This window comes from Arthrobotrys flagrans (genome assembly GCF_004000055.1).
Source record: "Arthrobotrys flagrans strain CBS H-5679 chromosome Unknown unitig_0, whole genome shotgun sequence".
Lineage (NCBI taxonomy): Eukaryota > Fungi > Ascomycota > Orbiliomycetes > Orbiliales > Orbiliaceae > Arthrobotrys > Arthrobotrys flagrans.
In genome coordinates, this window is record NW_027137550.1 from 2838393 (window position 1) to 2855364 (window position 16972).

The 16972-nt window shown below is 48.8% G+C and overlaps 6 protein-coding genes across 6 annotated transcripts; 4 read left to right on the forward strand and 2 right to left on the reverse strand.

Moving 5' to 3' along the window:
* Positions 1-552: 552 nt before the first annotated feature.
* DFL_003880 (uncharacterized protein) lies at positions 553-5655 on the forward strand (the record flags this gene model as incomplete). Its single annotated transcript, XM_067632879.1, has 5 exons — positions 553-689; positions 757-1048; positions 1105-5080; positions 5151-5454; positions 5517-5655. The coding sequence occupies 5 exons, from the start codon at positions 553-555 to the stop codon at positions 5653-5655; spliced, it is 4848 nt and encodes a 1615-aa protein (XP_067491104.1).
* Positions 5656-6995: 1340 nt separating this feature from the next.
* DFL_003881 (uncharacterized protein) lies at positions 6996-8870 on the forward strand (the record flags this gene model as incomplete). Its single annotated transcript, XM_067632880.1, has 2 exons — positions 6996-8725; positions 8789-8870. The coding sequence occupies 2 exons, from the start codon at positions 6996-6998 to the stop codon at positions 8868-8870; spliced, it is 1812 nt and encodes a 603-aa protein (XP_067491105.1).
* An 817-nt stretch (positions 8871-9687) lies between these two features.
* DFL_003882 (uncharacterized protein) lies at positions 9688-11385 on the forward strand (the record flags this gene model as incomplete). The annotated part of the gene is made up of 1 exon (XM_067632881.1): positions 9688-11385. One exon carries the CDS (start codon positions 9688-9690, stop codon positions 11383-11385), a length of 1698 nt encoding a protein of 565 aa, XP_067491106.1.
* Positions 11386-11801: 416 nt separating this feature from the next.
* Positions 11802-13457, reverse strand: DFL_003883 (uncharacterized protein; the record flags this gene model as incomplete). The annotated part of the gene is made up of 1 exon (XM_067632882.1): positions 11802-13457. The coding sequence occupies one exon, from the start codon at positions 13455-13457 to the stop codon at positions 11802-11804; it is 1656 nt and encodes a 551-aa protein (XP_067491107.1).
* A 1694-nt stretch (positions 13458-15151) lies between these two features.
* Positions 15152-16019, forward strand: DFL_003884 (uncharacterized protein; the record flags this gene model as incomplete). Its single annotated transcript, XM_067632883.1, has 2 exons — positions 15152-15264; positions 15341-16019. The coding sequence occupies 2 exons, from the start codon at positions 15152-15154 to the stop codon at positions 16017-16019; spliced, it is 792 nt and encodes a 263-aa protein (XP_067491108.1).
* Positions 16020-16252: 233 nt separating this feature from the next.
* DFL_003885 (uncharacterized protein) lies at positions 16253-16823 on the reverse strand (the record flags this gene model as incomplete). The annotated part of the gene is made up of 3 exons (XM_067632884.1): positions 16253-16412; positions 16470-16745; positions 16807-16823. The coding sequence occupies 3 exons, from the start codon at positions 16821-16823 to the stop codon at positions 16253-16255; spliced, it is 453 nt and encodes a 150-aa protein (XP_067491109.1).
* Positions 16824-16972: the final 149 nt, after the last annotated feature.

The following is a 16972-nucleotide window of genomic DNA, read 5'->3' on the forward strand; positions in this document are numbered from 1 at the left end:
CCCACCTGCAGGCCTGCCGAGCCCCATGGCGCCTGGACTGAATTTCGAATCGCTGCGGAAGCAAGGAACAACAGAAGCACCTGTCTGATCCGTTGTAATTTTGGGGCCATCTGGCCGGGTGCGCCAAGTCAGAGCTGAAAGTGCGAGCCCCCTGTTCGGAGACCGCTTGGGTATATGAGCTTTGGATCCCCTCCATCGCTCGTAGCGGGCCTCTTCTGCCTTTTTGCCTCTCGCCCATCTTTCGCCCATTGCCCTGTTATACGCTCTTTGCGTAGTTTCACTCGTTCATAAAATTTACAATCGGCTTCGTCGTCAATTCTATTTCGACTAGGTTGACGAAGTTGTTCCGACGGGGCATTATATTATACTTAATAGTAATTATTTTTTTTAATAATCAGGTACCAGAAAAAACGGCGTCGGTTTTGTTAATTTCCAACACAACAACTTGCAACAATTTTAACGCGGAATTTTAGAATTGGTGATAGCTTCTTTGTTTTTTGGGAGGGACCTAATGCGATAAATCTTTTATTTGTGCTTGCCTTGTAATCGACTATGAAGTACTTCCGCTCTGCGGGCGGCCTGCTCGCCGCGGCTTTGGCCGTTTTTAACTGGACCCCTCTGGTTTCTTCTCTCGCTGATACGGATACAATCACCAGCTGTGGTGATAACTCGAGAGCATGCTATGAGACGTATGCACCCCTATATGTATATCCGAAGCAGTTTTGGAGGCTCCTATGCTAATGAACGAGCCTATAGAAACCATAACATGGACCCCGCGGTCGTCGGATCAAGCGCCTTTGGTCAGCTATGGAGATTGTCACTTACCGGCAATTACAGAAATATCAAGGAGCAGTTGTTCGCCCAACCTCTGGTGTTCACACCAAACGCCGGGACTACACAATATGTTTACCTTTCGACCACCCAGAACAAGGTTTACAAGATCGATGCCAAGACTGGTGATATTGTTGCTGAGCGTACACTTGCCATTCCTTTCTTGACAGCTGATCTCGACGGATGTCTGGATATCAACCCACTTGTTGGAAATACTGTGCGTAAAGGCTGTGTGAAACCAGATGTCGGTGACGTGCTAACATTGTGATATAGGCTACTGGTGTTATCGACCCTGACACAGAAACCTGGTACTTGACTATCAAGACCTACAGAGATCAAAGTGATGTTGAAAAGGGCCGTCTCAACGGTAGATACCTTATTTATGCGATTGACACGACCACTCTTGCCGACAGACCAAACTTCCCGGTTCCCCTCGAAGATATCGCCGCCAGGAACAACCCGAAAAGATTGTTCAAGGGTGGTAACCAACACCAACGTCCAGCCTTGTTGCAGCACGGTCAATTCATCTACGCCGGTTTCGCCTCCCACTGTGTCCAATACAACTTCTCGGGTTGGTTGGTCGGATGGGACAAGACCTCCGGTGACATTGTCGAGAGCTATGCTATGCAAGGTGGCCCCGAAAGCACTGAGGTTAAGGGTGGTGGTATTTGGATGTCTGGCGGTGGTATCTCCTCTGATAATCGTGGATCTATGTGGTTTGCAACCGGTAACGGTTATGCTTCCCAGCTACACGGTACTCCGGTTCCCGGTAGACAACCTCCGTCGTCTTTAGAAGAAGCAGCTGTTCACGCTACCATTCAAGAAGACGGTACTATTCGTGTCGTCGACTTTTTCATGCCTTACGAAAAGGAGGCTCTCGACGGTGCTGATCAAGATTTGGGTACCTCTCCACTTAACATCGCGCCGTTCGGCTGTCCGAATGCTCCTCGTATTGGTGTCGTCACGGGTAAGAACTCGAAGACTTACTTCCTCGATCTCGACAACTTGGGAGGTTACTGCATGAGCGACACCAAGCAGGATGCCATTCTTGGTGTTTACAAAAACGAGAATTCCGTTTACGCCGGTGCTGGTTATTATCCTCTCTCTGCGACCAGTGGTTATATCTATATCAACATTATCCAATACCCCACTCGCGTCTTCGAATTCAGCTGCGATGCCAACGGAAATCCTAGATTCGTTCCTGTCGCTTACAGCACTGAGAAGAACGCCTATATTCTTGGTGTCGGACACGGTACCATTACTTCCTTCCCAGGAAAGCCAAACAGCGGTCTTTCTTGGGTCTCTGATGTTCAAGGATTTGGGTTGCGTATCTACAAGGCGACTCCTGAAAACGGAATCATCCCAACTCTTCGAACCTTCACCGTCCCCGGTGTCACCAAGTTCCAGAAGCCAGTGTTCGGTAACGGTATCGCCTATATTGGCACCAACCAGGGATACCTCTATGCATTTGGATCCCCGGTCAATTCTCCCTTGGAGTGCTCTGATCCCTATGATTTTGGTAACGCCAACATCGGTTCCACAACTGCTGCTAAGACTGTCTCCTGCCGTGCCAAGATCGCTCTTCAGGTTACCGGTGTTGGTCTTTCATCTATCACCAACTTCCAGCTTGATACCGTTCCTACCGTCCCAGCTACTATCGCTGCCGGTTCGAACTTCACATTCACTGCTGTCTTCAGCCCGCAGACTGTCGGAACATTGACTGCCGATGTCTACCTCAATACCACCAACGATGTTGCTGGATACTCCACCCAAATTTCCGCCTCTTTGACTGGTACCGGTCGTTCATCCAACGCTCTCTTGGTTGTTCGTCCGGAGACTGTTACCTTCGCTGGTTATATTACTGGATCTTCCACCACCGGTGTCGACCAAACTTTCATCGTTGCTAACGATGGTGACTCGCCGCTTACAATTACCAGCTATCAGTTCTCCACCCAGTCTGCCACTGGCCCATGGGTCGATCCTACCATCAGTGGAAACACCCACAAGGTCGGCCCGTTCACTTTCTACGACCTCCCAACCTCAGTGGCTGCCAATAATGGCGCGGATGTAAACGTCAACTTCTACACGAACGTTTCTTCGTCTTACACCGTCTATGTCAAGATCAATTCCAGCGTTGGAAGCAAGACCGTTAACATTTTGGCCACTGCCGCGGACCCACCAAAGGCTGTTATCGAATTCGAGAAGCCAGATAAGAGCGGATGGGTTACCTTCGATCCTGATGTTCCATTCTCGTTCGGTGACGTCGTTCAGCAGAATACCCTCAATCTTAAGCTTCGTGTCACCAACAACGGTGGTCCAAACGCTGCCTCTCTCTCCATCACCGTCTCCAAGCCTCCCGTTGGTTCTGACAGCATCATCGGTGCTTCTAACGGCGTCGACCTCGCAGAAGGTGTTCTCATCGCCACAGGCCAATCCGAGACTGCCAATCTCTACTGTTCCGTTCCAAGGACTCAAGTTAATACTGACCCCTATAAGGGATACGCTGTTTGGACCATGAACATCAACGACCCTACTTTTGGCAAGCAGACTTTCCAGTTTGAATGCAATGCCATCGCTGAACAGTTCGGACCTATGACGAACAGCACCACTGGTCTCTACAGATATATCGGTTGCGCTAAGGAGAACAATCCTGGCCGTCAATTGAAGACTCAACTTTGGAGCAGGCCTACCAACGACAACGAGGCTTGTATCGAAGCCTGTTACGCCGCCGGATGGACATTCGCCGGTACCCAGTACCATTCCGAATGTTGGTGCGGTAACGACGTTCCAACAGAGATTTCCCTCGAGCGAGACTGTAACTTTGGTTGCTCTCTTACTGAGTTCCAGATGTGCGGTGGTAACGGATACTTCGGTGGCGGTGCTTTCATCTCCCTCTTCGCCAGATCTGACAAGTATGTCCCCGGTCAACAACCTACCGGAACGACGACATCGACATCGACTACTCCGACCCCTACTCATACTGGCAATCCATCGATTTATAATGGATACGTCCACCAAGGATGTTGGTCTCAACCCGGTGGTCCTCGTGCTCTGGCCAATTTGATTGCAGCCAATTCGTCCATGTACATTGAAATGTGTATCGATGCTGCTATCCAGAAGGGTTATACTTACTGTGGTGTTGAATACGGTCAGGAATGTTGGGGTGGTACTACTATCAGAGCTGAGTCTGAAGAACTTTCGATCGATCAGTGCAGTTTTGATTGTCCGGGAAGTCCGTCGGAAAAGTGCGGCGCTGGAAGTAAGTTCAATCTTTACATTTTCGACCCTGCAGCCGTCAGCTCTACTACTACGACCACAACCCCGACTGCTGCTACGACTTCAAGCTCGACTACGACCACGACAACCTCGAGCCCGACGACGACGTCGTCGTCAACTACTCCAACCCCTACTCAGACTGGCAATCCATCGATTTATAATGGATACGTCCACCAGGGATGTTGGTCTCAACCCGGTGGTCCTCGTGCTCTGGCCAATTTGATTGCAGCCAATTCGTCCATGTACATTGAAATGTGTATCGACGCTGCTATCCAGAAGGGTTATACTTACTGTGGTGTCGAATACGGCGAGGAATGTTGGGGCGGTACTACCATCAGAGCTGAGTCTGAAGAACTTTCGATCGATCAGTGCAGTTTTGATTGTCCGGGAAATCCGTCGGAAAAGTGCGGCGCTGGAAGTAAGTTCAATCTTTACATTTTCGACCCTGCAGCCGTCAGCTCTGCTACGACTTCAAGCTCGACTACGACCACGACAACTTCGAGCCTGACGACGACGTCTAGCACGGCCACCTCAAGCACGACTACCACCACTACGACGACGACGACGTCAACTACTCCAACCCCTACTCAGACTGGCAATCCATCGGTTTATAATGGATACGTCCACCAGGGATGTTGGTCTCAACCCGATGGTCCTCGTGCTCTGGCCAATTTGATTGCAGCCAATTCGTCCATGTACATTGAAATGTGTATCGATGCTGCTATCCAGAAGGGTTATACTTACTGTGGTGTTGAATACGGCGAGGAATGTTGGGGTGGTACGACCATCAGAGCTGAGTCTGAAGAACTTTCAATTGATCAGTGCGATTTTGATTGCCCGGGAAATCCGTCGGAAAAATGTGGCGCTGGAAGTAAGTTCAATCTTTACATTTTCGACCCTGCAGCCGTCAGCTCTGCTACGACTTCAAGCTTGACTACGACCACATCAAGTTCTACGACTACTACTACTACGAGTAAGCTTCCCTTCATACTTATTCACAATTAAAGATTTGAACTTGTAGACTGATTCTTTTTTTTTTTTAGCTACTACGACAACCTCGAGCCCGACAACGACGTCTAGCACGACCATTTCTAGCACTATTGCTTCGAGCACAACCGCAGCCACTACGACAACTACCACAACACCACCTACGACGACTGCTACAACTGTCGTAGCGACTGGTAACCCCAGCACCGTCGGTGCCTTCACCACCATGGGCTGCTACAAGGAACCTAGTGGTGGCCGTGCCATTCCAAACGCTTTGCATGCCGATGACACGATGACGGTTGAGAAATGTGCCATTGCCTGCGCTGACTACAAGTACTTCGGTCTCGAATATGGACGAGAGTAAGTTCCCATATATTTTGTACCTTTTATGTATACGAGACATGCTAACAAATTACCTTTAGATGTTGGTGCGGTGACGTCTTGAACGTAACACCAAGCGGTGGCCCAGCTCCACAGGGTGACTGCAGCCTCACCTGCAAGGGTAACGCGGCCCAGAAGTGCGGTGCCGGAAACAGACTTGACACCTACTCGAAGCCATAGATGTAATCGTTCATGTTGTTTCTTTGTAGTGTCTTTTTGTTTTTGATGATTGGCTGGCTATTTAGATTCCCACCATGTATTACCATACCCACTATCATATATTGGCATATTTCTTATGTTCATATTATTACATTTCCTAACTCTCTTTAGCCATATTCGTTGGATTTAAATATGCGCATAGGCATTGCCATTTGTCAGTCATATATTATTATATAATATCGAAAAAAAGCAGAATGTTATTCTTTTGGGCGGGATATAATTATATTGCACATCCATTGCTTCCCATATAACTGCACTAATGTATACTCAATCGAGACCCGGTGGATATAGGAGCCTCCCCCGATACCTACCAGCGCACTGCGCATGGACAGGACCTGCACTTTATGGGCTGGGATAACAGAAACGCATGCCTGGCAATTAATTAGACCCTACAGGCAGCCGCGGTTGCAGTTCCTTTCCTTGCAAGTAGGATTCGCTCCCACTGTTAACTTGTTCCTTCCACGAGTAAACCCCTCAATCAAATGAAAAGAATGAATCCTGACGTTTTTGAAGTTCGTAACCACCGTTTGCGGAGTCCCCCAACCTTTTCCGTGGTCTTTATTCGGGAATTAGTTTAGAGTGCCAGTGCAGTTTAAATTTCTTCGGTTTGTTTGTTGGTTGGTTAATATCAATTGGGGTTTCTTGGAAGCGGGCTAACCAGCTAAGCTGCTAGGAAGTATCCTCTCGAACCTCCAACAGCTCTCTCGAGTCCTCCTCCTCCTCCCTCTCCATCTTCTTCATCACCCTCCCTTACCTCTCTATCTCCGGCAGAAGAGCAGCGACAAAAGAGCATTTCCGCTGACAAATATCAACATCGAGATCCCTGCTGAGGGGAATTGGGTGACCTGAGTTGAGCATAGCGTAGGGTAGCGCTGTGCTTGCTCGTGCTCGGCATAACTAATCGATAACATACCATCCTCCTCAACCGGCCCCGTTCAGCTGGAAACCCCCTCCAAACAAAACCACGCTACTTCGGACTCATCAACAATCTATCGGGGTAGGGAAAAATATTCACCCCATCGTCACCATCATCATATCTGCCATCAATACCGTCACATTCGGCAGCTCTATTAATATATATAGCATTTTCGGCCAGAACGAGGTAGTTTGAGGTACCTAGCTTTTGAACACCGTCCCTCGATCCAAGTATCCTCCCAGAACCAAAACCCAACCGAGAAAGCTAATCTCACGTCCGGTCCCACCAGCGTCAATTTGTTTGTAACACATAATCCCACCTATCCCGGTCCGGAGAACCTCAACTATCTACTTGGCTTTAAGCTTCCAGCCAGCTTCTTCACAAAATGACTTCCACCGAGAAAGGCAAGGGCAAGGAGACCGATGTAGACTACCTCCATTTCATCCCGGCGGAAATATGGATCCAAATCTTCCAGTCCATGCATGACCTCCGCGATATCCACGGCCTGACGGTAGCTGCTCGAACGTGCAAGACGTTCCGCGAATGGGTCATCCCAATCTTGTACTCTTCCGTCGGTCTTCAAACACACTGTCTCCAACTGCAGCCGCTTCCTCCCACTACCGGCAATGAAGTCGATGCTGCCAAAGAGGTAGAAGTCGACGAACCTATCGATCTCGGAAACCCAGCAGCTCGTCGAGATCGCGCCAAAAAGCGCTCTATGAGCAGATATCACTCCAAGAACCTCCCGCCTCGCCATGCCGTCGGTATCTTTCCGGTTCCCCGACCATATTGGTGCAATTACCGCTATATGAACGGGGTCACAACGGACGTGGATATCGTATCTGGGTACTTCGACTCGGACCCAGAGGATAACCTCAAGCCTTTCGTTCAGCATACGAGGACCGTAGTTATCACCAATGAGTGCCGTCACTCCGATTGTACAACGCTCACCATCGAGCCCGTTATCCAGTTGGCCTCCATGAAGAAGCTCACCAGCTTCCGATACGCCATGTGTTGCTCCGATGACAACAGCTTGCTTGAGTCCATGCTCACCAAACTCAACGATCCATCCCAGAAAACCGTTGCTATGCAGGAGCTTATCTTCGAAGATGTTTCTAGCGTTGACTGCCTCTACGCTAAACTCCCACCATTGAACGGCTCTCTCCTCCCGTCAGAACCTCTCGGACCGGTCCTCGCCAACATCCGTACGCTCCACTTCCTCTGGCTCACTCGCCTGGAAACCGAAAAGCTTCGCAACCTTCTTTGGTGTGTCAAGGATACCCTCCGAGAGCTTGTCATTGCAGCCAAGCAGGGCCTCTCTCCGTTTGATGTCTTTGATGGTTGGCAAGGTCACGGTGACGAGGACAAGAAACTCAAGCTCACAACCATGGACATCACATTCTTCATCGACCTCCCGAAGAAAGTCGAAGCGATAATGGCCGCCGTTGATATGCGTGTATTGGAAAACTTCGTCGTGAACACTTATCGCCCTAGCGGTCTTCCAGCATTCATCCTTGGTTTCATGGGCAACCACGCCGATGGCCAGATTTTGCTTCGTAACCTCAGAAGCCTGTGGATCGAAGAGCCTCTATCAAACTACGAGGACGTTGGCATTTTCTGGGACAAGATCTGCCGCCTTCCTAACATCCAAAGACTTGAAACCGAAATCGACAACAGGAGTCTGGTTGCCCTCCACGATACCCTCAGGGCACAGGCGAAATCGGAACAGGGTCTGAGTCTTAAGAAGCTCTATGTCACATTCACGGAGGAAGAGTACAAGAACCTGGAAGCCTACCTCGATAATATCGACATGCGGCGAAAAAAGCTGAACGAGATGAGGGATGTCGGATTAACGTACATTGGTTGCCACGAGCGATCCGCTCACGTCAACACCTACACGATGACGGATAAGACGGTCCAACCGTTCCAGGATGTCAACGACCTCAGCGCTTTCTTGGAGGTGCATAAGAATTACAAGAGCAACCTGCTCAACGAGTCCACTTACAATGAAGGAGAAGAATTCGGTGGCGAAAGAATCGTTGTCAGTTTGAATGACAAGGAGATGAAGGCGATGAGGGAAGGCTTGGACGCCAGTGTTACGTTGGCAAAACCAAAGTATGCACCTCCCCCTCCCACCGTTCAAGTGTCCTGAAACTAATAACATGTGTGGATCCGTAGGGACTTCTTCGTCGCACACCCATGGAACGGACCGTACACCAAATTGGATCCCACCGGGACCCAGTGCATATGCGCTTTGTAGTGGCCGTGTATTTTTGACAACGAACACTAACATCGGCGTTTCTCCTTCGGTTTTCTTTTCAAATTTCTTCTTTTCGGATATTCCTCATAGACTCTGCGGTCAAAGCAACTCGAAGAAAGGACGGGAGGGATTGGAAAGGTGGCCTTTTTACCTCTTTCCCTTTCTTTGTGGCAAAGACATAACGTCGACACAACGTTCTTTCCTCCCTACCATTAATACCAATTACGCAGTTATACGTTAGCGCTTTTTTTTTCATTCAGTTTTCTTTTTTTGGTTGTTGTTCCTTTTTCGTATGGGGTTGATGTTTATGAAATTGAATTAAAATACCACTCATATCCTTTTACATATATGATTATGAACCCTTCAGCATGTAAAGTCGTTTCTCGGCCTCTCTGTTCAAGAAGCTTTTTCCCAGGCGAGGTACAGAAAAAGCTTAGCCTACCCAGCTTCGGCTCAGATCTGGCCCCTGGCTTCGCAGGAACCAACCAACCGGGGCCTACAACCTCGCGTTAGAACATTGCCTGTCGCTCAAGTTTGAGACGATATTTCATCCTGCGCGGGCCAACCCCAACATTAAAGCAAAACCGATCGGACCACGTAATCTAATCCCTGTGCTACTTTTTAAATTATATCACCAGATTTCGACGTGGCTTGATTTGCAAACTATACCAGAGGGGTGGCAATCGTCGTTCGGACTTTGAGTTCTTTTTTTTCTGCGCGTCATCTTGGAGCTTTACTCTACCATGAGCTCGATAGCCCGTTACTAATCAATCCCCTTCCCTTTCGTTTCCCTCTCTACGACGTCATTACGATAACAATGATTTTGAACCTCAACAAACGTCTACTGTCGGCCTTAATCTTCACCGTTATCCTTCTCTTCCTATATGCATTCTACCACGCCGCTCTCCCAGCCAACCACCTCCCACCTGTCGAAAAGTCTTCGACAAAATCACTGATCAAATCTCCAAACCAAGGTCCCACCAATCCCGGTGTAAAAGTCCACGACGAAGAAGGGAACGACTGGTGTTCCCGAGTATCCGGAACCCGATATCTTGACGATTTGGCGAGTACCTGGGCCGTCTCTTGCAGTAATCCCGGATTATCCCCTACTGTTACAAAATACGGCGGCGATGGGAGCAAAGACGGAGGGTTGATATGTTTCCAATCCCAAATCGAACAGGAACCCGATAACTTTTGCGTCGCAAAAAACGCAGTATATACCGCTGATGCCGGGTCATTACCTCCCACGCCGATTTCAAAGGAGGATCTGTGGCCCGAAAATGGGATTTTACCTCCCGAGGACGTAAGGGGTAGTGAGAAGAAGAATACTCGTCCTTCGAGACCGTATAAACGGGATGGTGTATCTACGGAACAACAACAACAGCGTTATAATTCGCATACACGCCGGCAATCCTCACCCTGGGGATTTTCCCAAAAGCGATGGAAATTGAATTGTTCGGCAAGTAAGGACTGGAGTTATGGCGTTCAAGCTGTTCATAATTTTCGTACGTACTTTTCCGAAACAGGGGTGGGGCAGCAGCTTAGAGGGTTCGATATGAGTATAAAGGAGGCCTCGGATGAGGAAAGGGGGTGTAACGGATCGATAATGTTGGTAAAATTAGAAGGTGGGGGGAATATATGGCATACGCTAATGGAAGTATGGTCGGCGGTGTTAACGTTGGATGCATTAAAACGTGCCGAAAGGGCGAGGGAAAAGTTATTCGGTATAAACAACGAAGAAGAGGGAGCTTGGGAAGGAGAGAATGTGGAGATATATATCCAAGAGAACATGGAAAGCGAAATGAACGCCTCACCGGTCTTCGGATTATGGAACGTGGTTACTGGGAAAAAAGTACAAGGCGTTCAAGAACTGAAAGATGGGTGTTATAAATCTGTTATTTTACCATTGGCGGGAGGGGCCAATCCGTTTTGGAAGGATCATTGGAAGGAACGGAATTGTGAAAAGTCGACGTTGGTGGATGGGTTCGTGGGGAAGGTTTTGAAGTTTTACGGGGTTGAGGATTCGCACGAGAAGGGTGATGAGGGAAAAGTAAAGATCAGGATCATCGGAAGGCAAAAGAATAGGAAAATACTCCGACTGTTCGATTACGTCAAGAACCTGAAAGGGATGTACTTGGACGCCGACATCGAAATCACAAAACTGGAAAAACTATCCGTGACGGAGCAATTACGCCTGATCAGAAATACCGATGTCTTGATGGGAGTCACGGGAGCCGGATTAACGCATACGATGTTTTTGAGGAAAGGTGCCGCGGTTATAGAGCTAACGCAGCCGGAACCGTTTGTGTATTTTGGATTCGGAAATATTGCGAGGATGATAGGGGTCGACTACTTTTCCGTGCAGGCGGAGAAGAGGGAAGGGAAGTCTGGGATCAATTGGCAGGAGGATAATGTTCTTGTCGATGAACGGACTTTTGTTGATGTGGTGGGGAGGGCTATTGCGGGGGTGAAGGCTCGGAGGGAGAGGAGAGTCGGGTGGGATGATGTTAATTGATATACGTAGACATATATAACCTTACGTATAGTAGGGTGGGATAGATGGCCTACATCGGAGTTAAGGAGGAGGCATCGGGATCATTATTTCTTTGGCGTTTGAATATAAGTTACTGGATTGTATATTAAATTCGATTGGAACGTTGGTTGGATGGAGCGCGAAGCCAAGTATGCTACTCATGTCGTTTCTATCTATACTGAACGATCGTTCCTTCATATGGCCGTGTAATACTCTTGTAAACAAAACGAAGTCATATGCTTTTGGCTAATCAAACATGACGTTTCGAAAAGAAAGCGAATGTGGTGATAGGATATTAAATGCATCATTACCATTATATCCCGTCAAAAAGGAAAATTTAAAAAAGAAACACCATGTAAATCCGCAAAGATCTGAAGTCTAGATCTATACATCTTTCTCTATGCCTTCTCAATATAAACGGGCGCATCTTTTTCTAGCTCCAAAGCAGCCCTCTTCGATTCTTCGGCCTCGTAAACGTTTTTCTTCGTGGAAGCGAATTTCCTGGCAGGTGTTTTCTGCTCGAACAGAAGATCGAGTTCTGCAAAAGACTTTCCGGTAGGCTCGGGGATCCGGAAGTAGGTATAGACGATTGAACAGAAGCATATACTGGCCCAAAAGAAGGCCGTCAATTTCTGCCAATTCCATGCTGTTGGGTTGATCATATACGGTGTTAGAACACTGCACACGATACCGACGACAATGTAGGCGCAACGTCCCAAGGCGACAGTCTTGATCAACAGTCTTCGGCTTGGGATTTCGCCGACAAGGGAGAAACAGATGGTTCCGACCGTCAATTGGTATACGGTTGCCCACCCGAGCATGAGTCCTCCGGTGGCATACGCCGCTTGATTCGCACTCGACGCTGGGACGAAGTGTAGGCATCCGATCAACAAAAGCATGGTGAATAGTCCGCAGAGACCGTACAGGTACAACGGTCTACGACCGACACCCCACGACATCAACGCCCACGCGCCGAATACTCCAAGCATATTGATACCGAATTGACCGACGGTAAACGAAAACGCATCATCGGTTTCGATCCCCGCCTGCTGGAAAAAGTACGTCGAATATCCCGTGAACGAGTTTCCGGAAAGGTTCTGTATCGCCCAGACCATACAGGTGATTTCCGTTCGACGAAGGTTGATTCCGCGGAAACAATCGAGGTATGAAGCGCCTGCGGTGGCCTGTTTTTCGATCTCCGTCGTGTGGACCATCATGGATACTGTCTCGTCGGCGTCGAAGTCGGTTTCTTTGTTTAAGCTTGTCAGTCGTAGCAAGCTGCGCTTTGCTTCTTCGAGCTTGCCCTTTCTGACGAGAAGCCATGGTGACTCCGGCGCAAAGAGGATACCGACGAAGAGAGGTGGGATCCACATCCATTGGAGCGCCCACGGAAGCTTATAAGCCCAAGCATCCTCCCTACCCAATTGTGACTTGATAACACCAACACCAATGATCTGTCCGAGTCCCCAGCAAAAGTTGACGTATGATGTCAAATATCCTCTCAAGGCAACCGGGCAGACCTCAGCAGCATATGAAATCGTCAACGTTTGCCAGATACCCCACGGAATCCCAGCGAGAATATAGTAAACCAACAGCGCCTCGACAGACGTCGCCGTAACGGGTATCGCGATGAGCCCGGCCATAACGGCCAGACACGCAAGAACTGTCTTTTTATATCCAAACCGCTCGGATACGATCCCGTTTATCAGTAGGCCGATAAACTCGCCCACGTTTGCGCCGTTCGATAATCCCGCCTGCCACGGCGCCGAAACCTGAAAGCCGCCTTTGCCATCAGGTACTCCGAATTGACGATTGAATTGGGGGAAGGCGTAGAAGTTTCCGAGGAGGCAGAGGTCATAACCTTCCATTGCGATACATGTCGAGATTAAGACGCTCCATGCAATCGCCTTGGGGTATAGTCTGATACCCTGCCACAGGGTCATCTTTCCCTCCTTATCGGTAGCCGCCTTGGCGTGATCGATAATTTTGTGGTCACGGCCGCCGTCGGATTGCTTTTCAGCGACATCGTCGACATCGCTTGATTTGCCCGACATTGAATTGACGGAAGAAAGATGAAACCGAGGGTTCTTTAGAAAGGGGGAAAAAACGTGCAAAGCAAGTTTCCTTTGCGATTGTACGCGCGCTGGTTATCCTCGGGAAGGTTAATTGAGCATTTTGAGTTTTCCGGTGGACCGGTTCCCCTCGACTTATATAAGCTATTTTTTGGCGCTTGATTTTTCAAATGAAGGGGTTATCATGTTTGGAGACATCTGACCGTGCTCAAGTATCCTCGGACGAGCACTTTCCTCGATGGGACTGGCGCCACATCGGTGCTGTTTCGGCTCGGTGATTCCTCCATCTAGGTCGAATAGCCATTGAGATGAGTAGGACGAAACCAGGCAACCGATTGATCGTGAATTCGAAGCCAATGTTTCTTTTCGAGAATTTTATTTGCAGTGAAGCTTCCCCTTCGCTGTGACCGGGATGCCGTTCTGTCAAACCTGGAAACTACTGGAGCCTGAAGCAAGCGTTGGGGAGCCAAGAGTTACCAAACTAGAAGCATGGCCGGTGGTGTCTAACTGGGAGGGTATACTTTGTAGTATTTGCCCCTGCAGGACTTCCAGAAGAATCGCAAGCCGGTGTCCTTGTGGGGTTAGTACGAGGAACTGCAAGGCACCTTCAGGTCCGGGACGGGGTCTTTTTTACATAATCGGTGTTCGGATCAGTTAACTCATGTTGGATGTTTTGTAGCCAAGTAGATATTCGTGGAGAAATATCTGGGGTAGGACATAAGTACTACTTCGTTTCGAGGCTCCGATACTTTGGGCAGGAGGAAGAGAGTCGGTTGGGTGAATTTCGCCTGTTGAAATCTCACCGGTCAGAGAGACCTTCCCGGAACAGGTCAATTGGCTTGCTTGATCAAGATCACAACCAGGCTTTTGCATTTGTGCGACAACGTCAAGGGTTAAGGCTAAGGTTGGTCTGTGGATTGGACCAGCTCTCAAGAATTCGGTTGTGAGGGACCGCTTTTTTATCTCTGGAGGTCGACTCGTCATCGGGTTTTAGCTTCAGCCTCGTTCCTTATATATCTGCAACCGATCACGATATCGGGTGGCGCCGAGTGATAAGTGTGCACGCTTGGACTCTGCACTGTAACCAGTTGCTGCCCATCGATTGCGAACGAAATGCAGGTTCAAATGTGAGTGGTTGGAATCATATCGCCAAGGGGTCTTCATTTCCCGCAGATCGATGATCGCTTTGCGTGCATAGCTCGGATGCATTATGTTTTCAAACACAATTGCCTTCATGATTCAGAATTGGTATATCAATTGATTCATTCCTAGTTTAAACCGTTAGAAACCCCCAAGGCTTAAGAACACGTAGATATCAATATGCAATTGCATTGGATTTCGGACTTACTCATATAATCAACCCACTGTCCAGATACCGGTGGTGTTACATGACGGCCCGCCAATGTTGCAGTGGACCAGGTCCTGATAACGACCTGCTGGCGGACAAGGTACCCCGGCCCTTCGATCAAAGATGCTAAAATAGCGTGAGATGGAAACACCAGCATTCACTTCTTTCTGGGCTGAATAGTGGGATCTTATTAAGCCACTTGATTCCCCTACCCGTCTTGAATTCGGTTGTCTTTTATCGGTATCGCTTTGCGCCTTAAGCCTTTCGTTTCATATCAACTCGATTCGATCGTCGTCCGTTCATTGCCCTGTTCGTTCGCTGGCCCAGGATGTTACTCGACCGTCATTGTTTGGCCATCGGCGCGGTTTTATGTGGCCTCGTATCACAGGCTGTCGCGCTTGACTGCCCGGGCGGTAGGATTTCGAACACGACTGCTGTCAGGCAAGTTGATAGAATGTTTCATGAGGGCATTGCTTTTCTATCCATGCACATGCTGATGTAAATCAATTGCCAATAGAAAAACATACCCCGTACCACCGATATCGATCTACCCCCTCGTCGGCGACTTCTTCAACACCAAATGGTCCACAATCTTCAGCTTCGACTACGCCGGCGTCACCCATCCCCCCACCCCTCCAAACTCTTCGGCTCTCGCAGCCCCTAACGCCACCAGAACACTAATCTGGGATGGCTACGAATTCAGAGAACAGTTAATCTTCATCAACGACTCGGTACCGGTTCAAATGTTCAACTTGAGATGGAACCTTACAAATCCACCGGTTACGAGGGAATACTTTACCCTCGTAATCGATGGATACATTCAGGACTTTAAATTCACTGCTGCATGCGAAGGAGAAGCCGCGTTGATGGAGTGGACGGTTGAGTACTGTTCGAACGATCAGGCTCAAGGGTGGGATTTATTCCAGAATAAAACATTGTATGAGGCGGATAATCTGGCAAAGGCGTTGAATGTTTCTGGTGCAGATGATGGAACTTGGGATGTTGGATGTGCGTTACCGACACCCGATCCTACTACGTCGATTAGTTCGGCTTTGGAGACCGAGACCGGTACGCCGGCTACGACTTCGACGAGACAGACGACTACGAATTCGCCGAATGTGGCGATGGCGACCACGATGCCGGCTTTTGGAGGGGCATTGGCTTTTGCTGTTGCTGCTGTTGCTGCTGCTTTGTAGAAACAGAAGGGGCTTACTCTTCGATTTCGGTGTATCCCTGGATAGAATATACCGGTTCTTTATAGAGATGTTTTGCGGGCTCTTTGTAATTAGCGTAATGGTATGATGTAATGTATACGTAACCGTCTTCACTTTGAGATTCCTTGTACCCATCCATATGTATGACCTCTATCCCCTAAATCTATAACCCGGCTATAAAAAGGAAGGCTGTATATATATATACAGGGCCGGCCTTAATTAGGATTCGAACCCTGACTCCCACTACTCCCCGGCCTCAAAACCTCCGGCCCCAATGTCAACGGCTTCAACAAATACATCTCCACATAACTCGCCGGAATCCCCTTCCTAACCCCATCTTTAATCGCACAACTCATCCGCTGAATATACTCCTCCCTAACAACCCCATCAGCCTGATGGCTATAATCAATATAAACCAGAACATCCAACGACCTTCCATTCGTCAACTCCACCGGTATCATTTCCTTCGTATAACTTTTCGGAACACCTTCGTATCTATCGAGTGATGCTTCGTCGGGGGGTGTGAGATCGTAGAGCATACCCCATACTTCGTCACCGGGGGAGCGGACAATGTTTGCGTAACCGCGTTCGGAGATCAGCCACCGGTAGTTGGGGAGACGGGCGATGGAGGTGTAGGGACTTGTTGGGCAGCGGCGGACCATTTGGTCGAGCCAGAGGTTGGAGCCGTAGGCGAAGTAGGGTTTTGTGCTATAGCATTTCTTAATATCAAAGACACTGTTGGATTTTTTGAGAGGTTGGGTATGGTTACACGCAATCTTCTGCCATTGTGGGTGTCTATTTAATTGATTGTTACGGGAGCTTCAGGCCTTGTCTTCGGCTCCTCTAAGAAACTGAGTGTGATGATTTGGAGATGGGTTGGGCCTTTAGGCAAGTAAACCTGCAGGAATACCCGGAATGCTGCCGGGGTTGGTAGT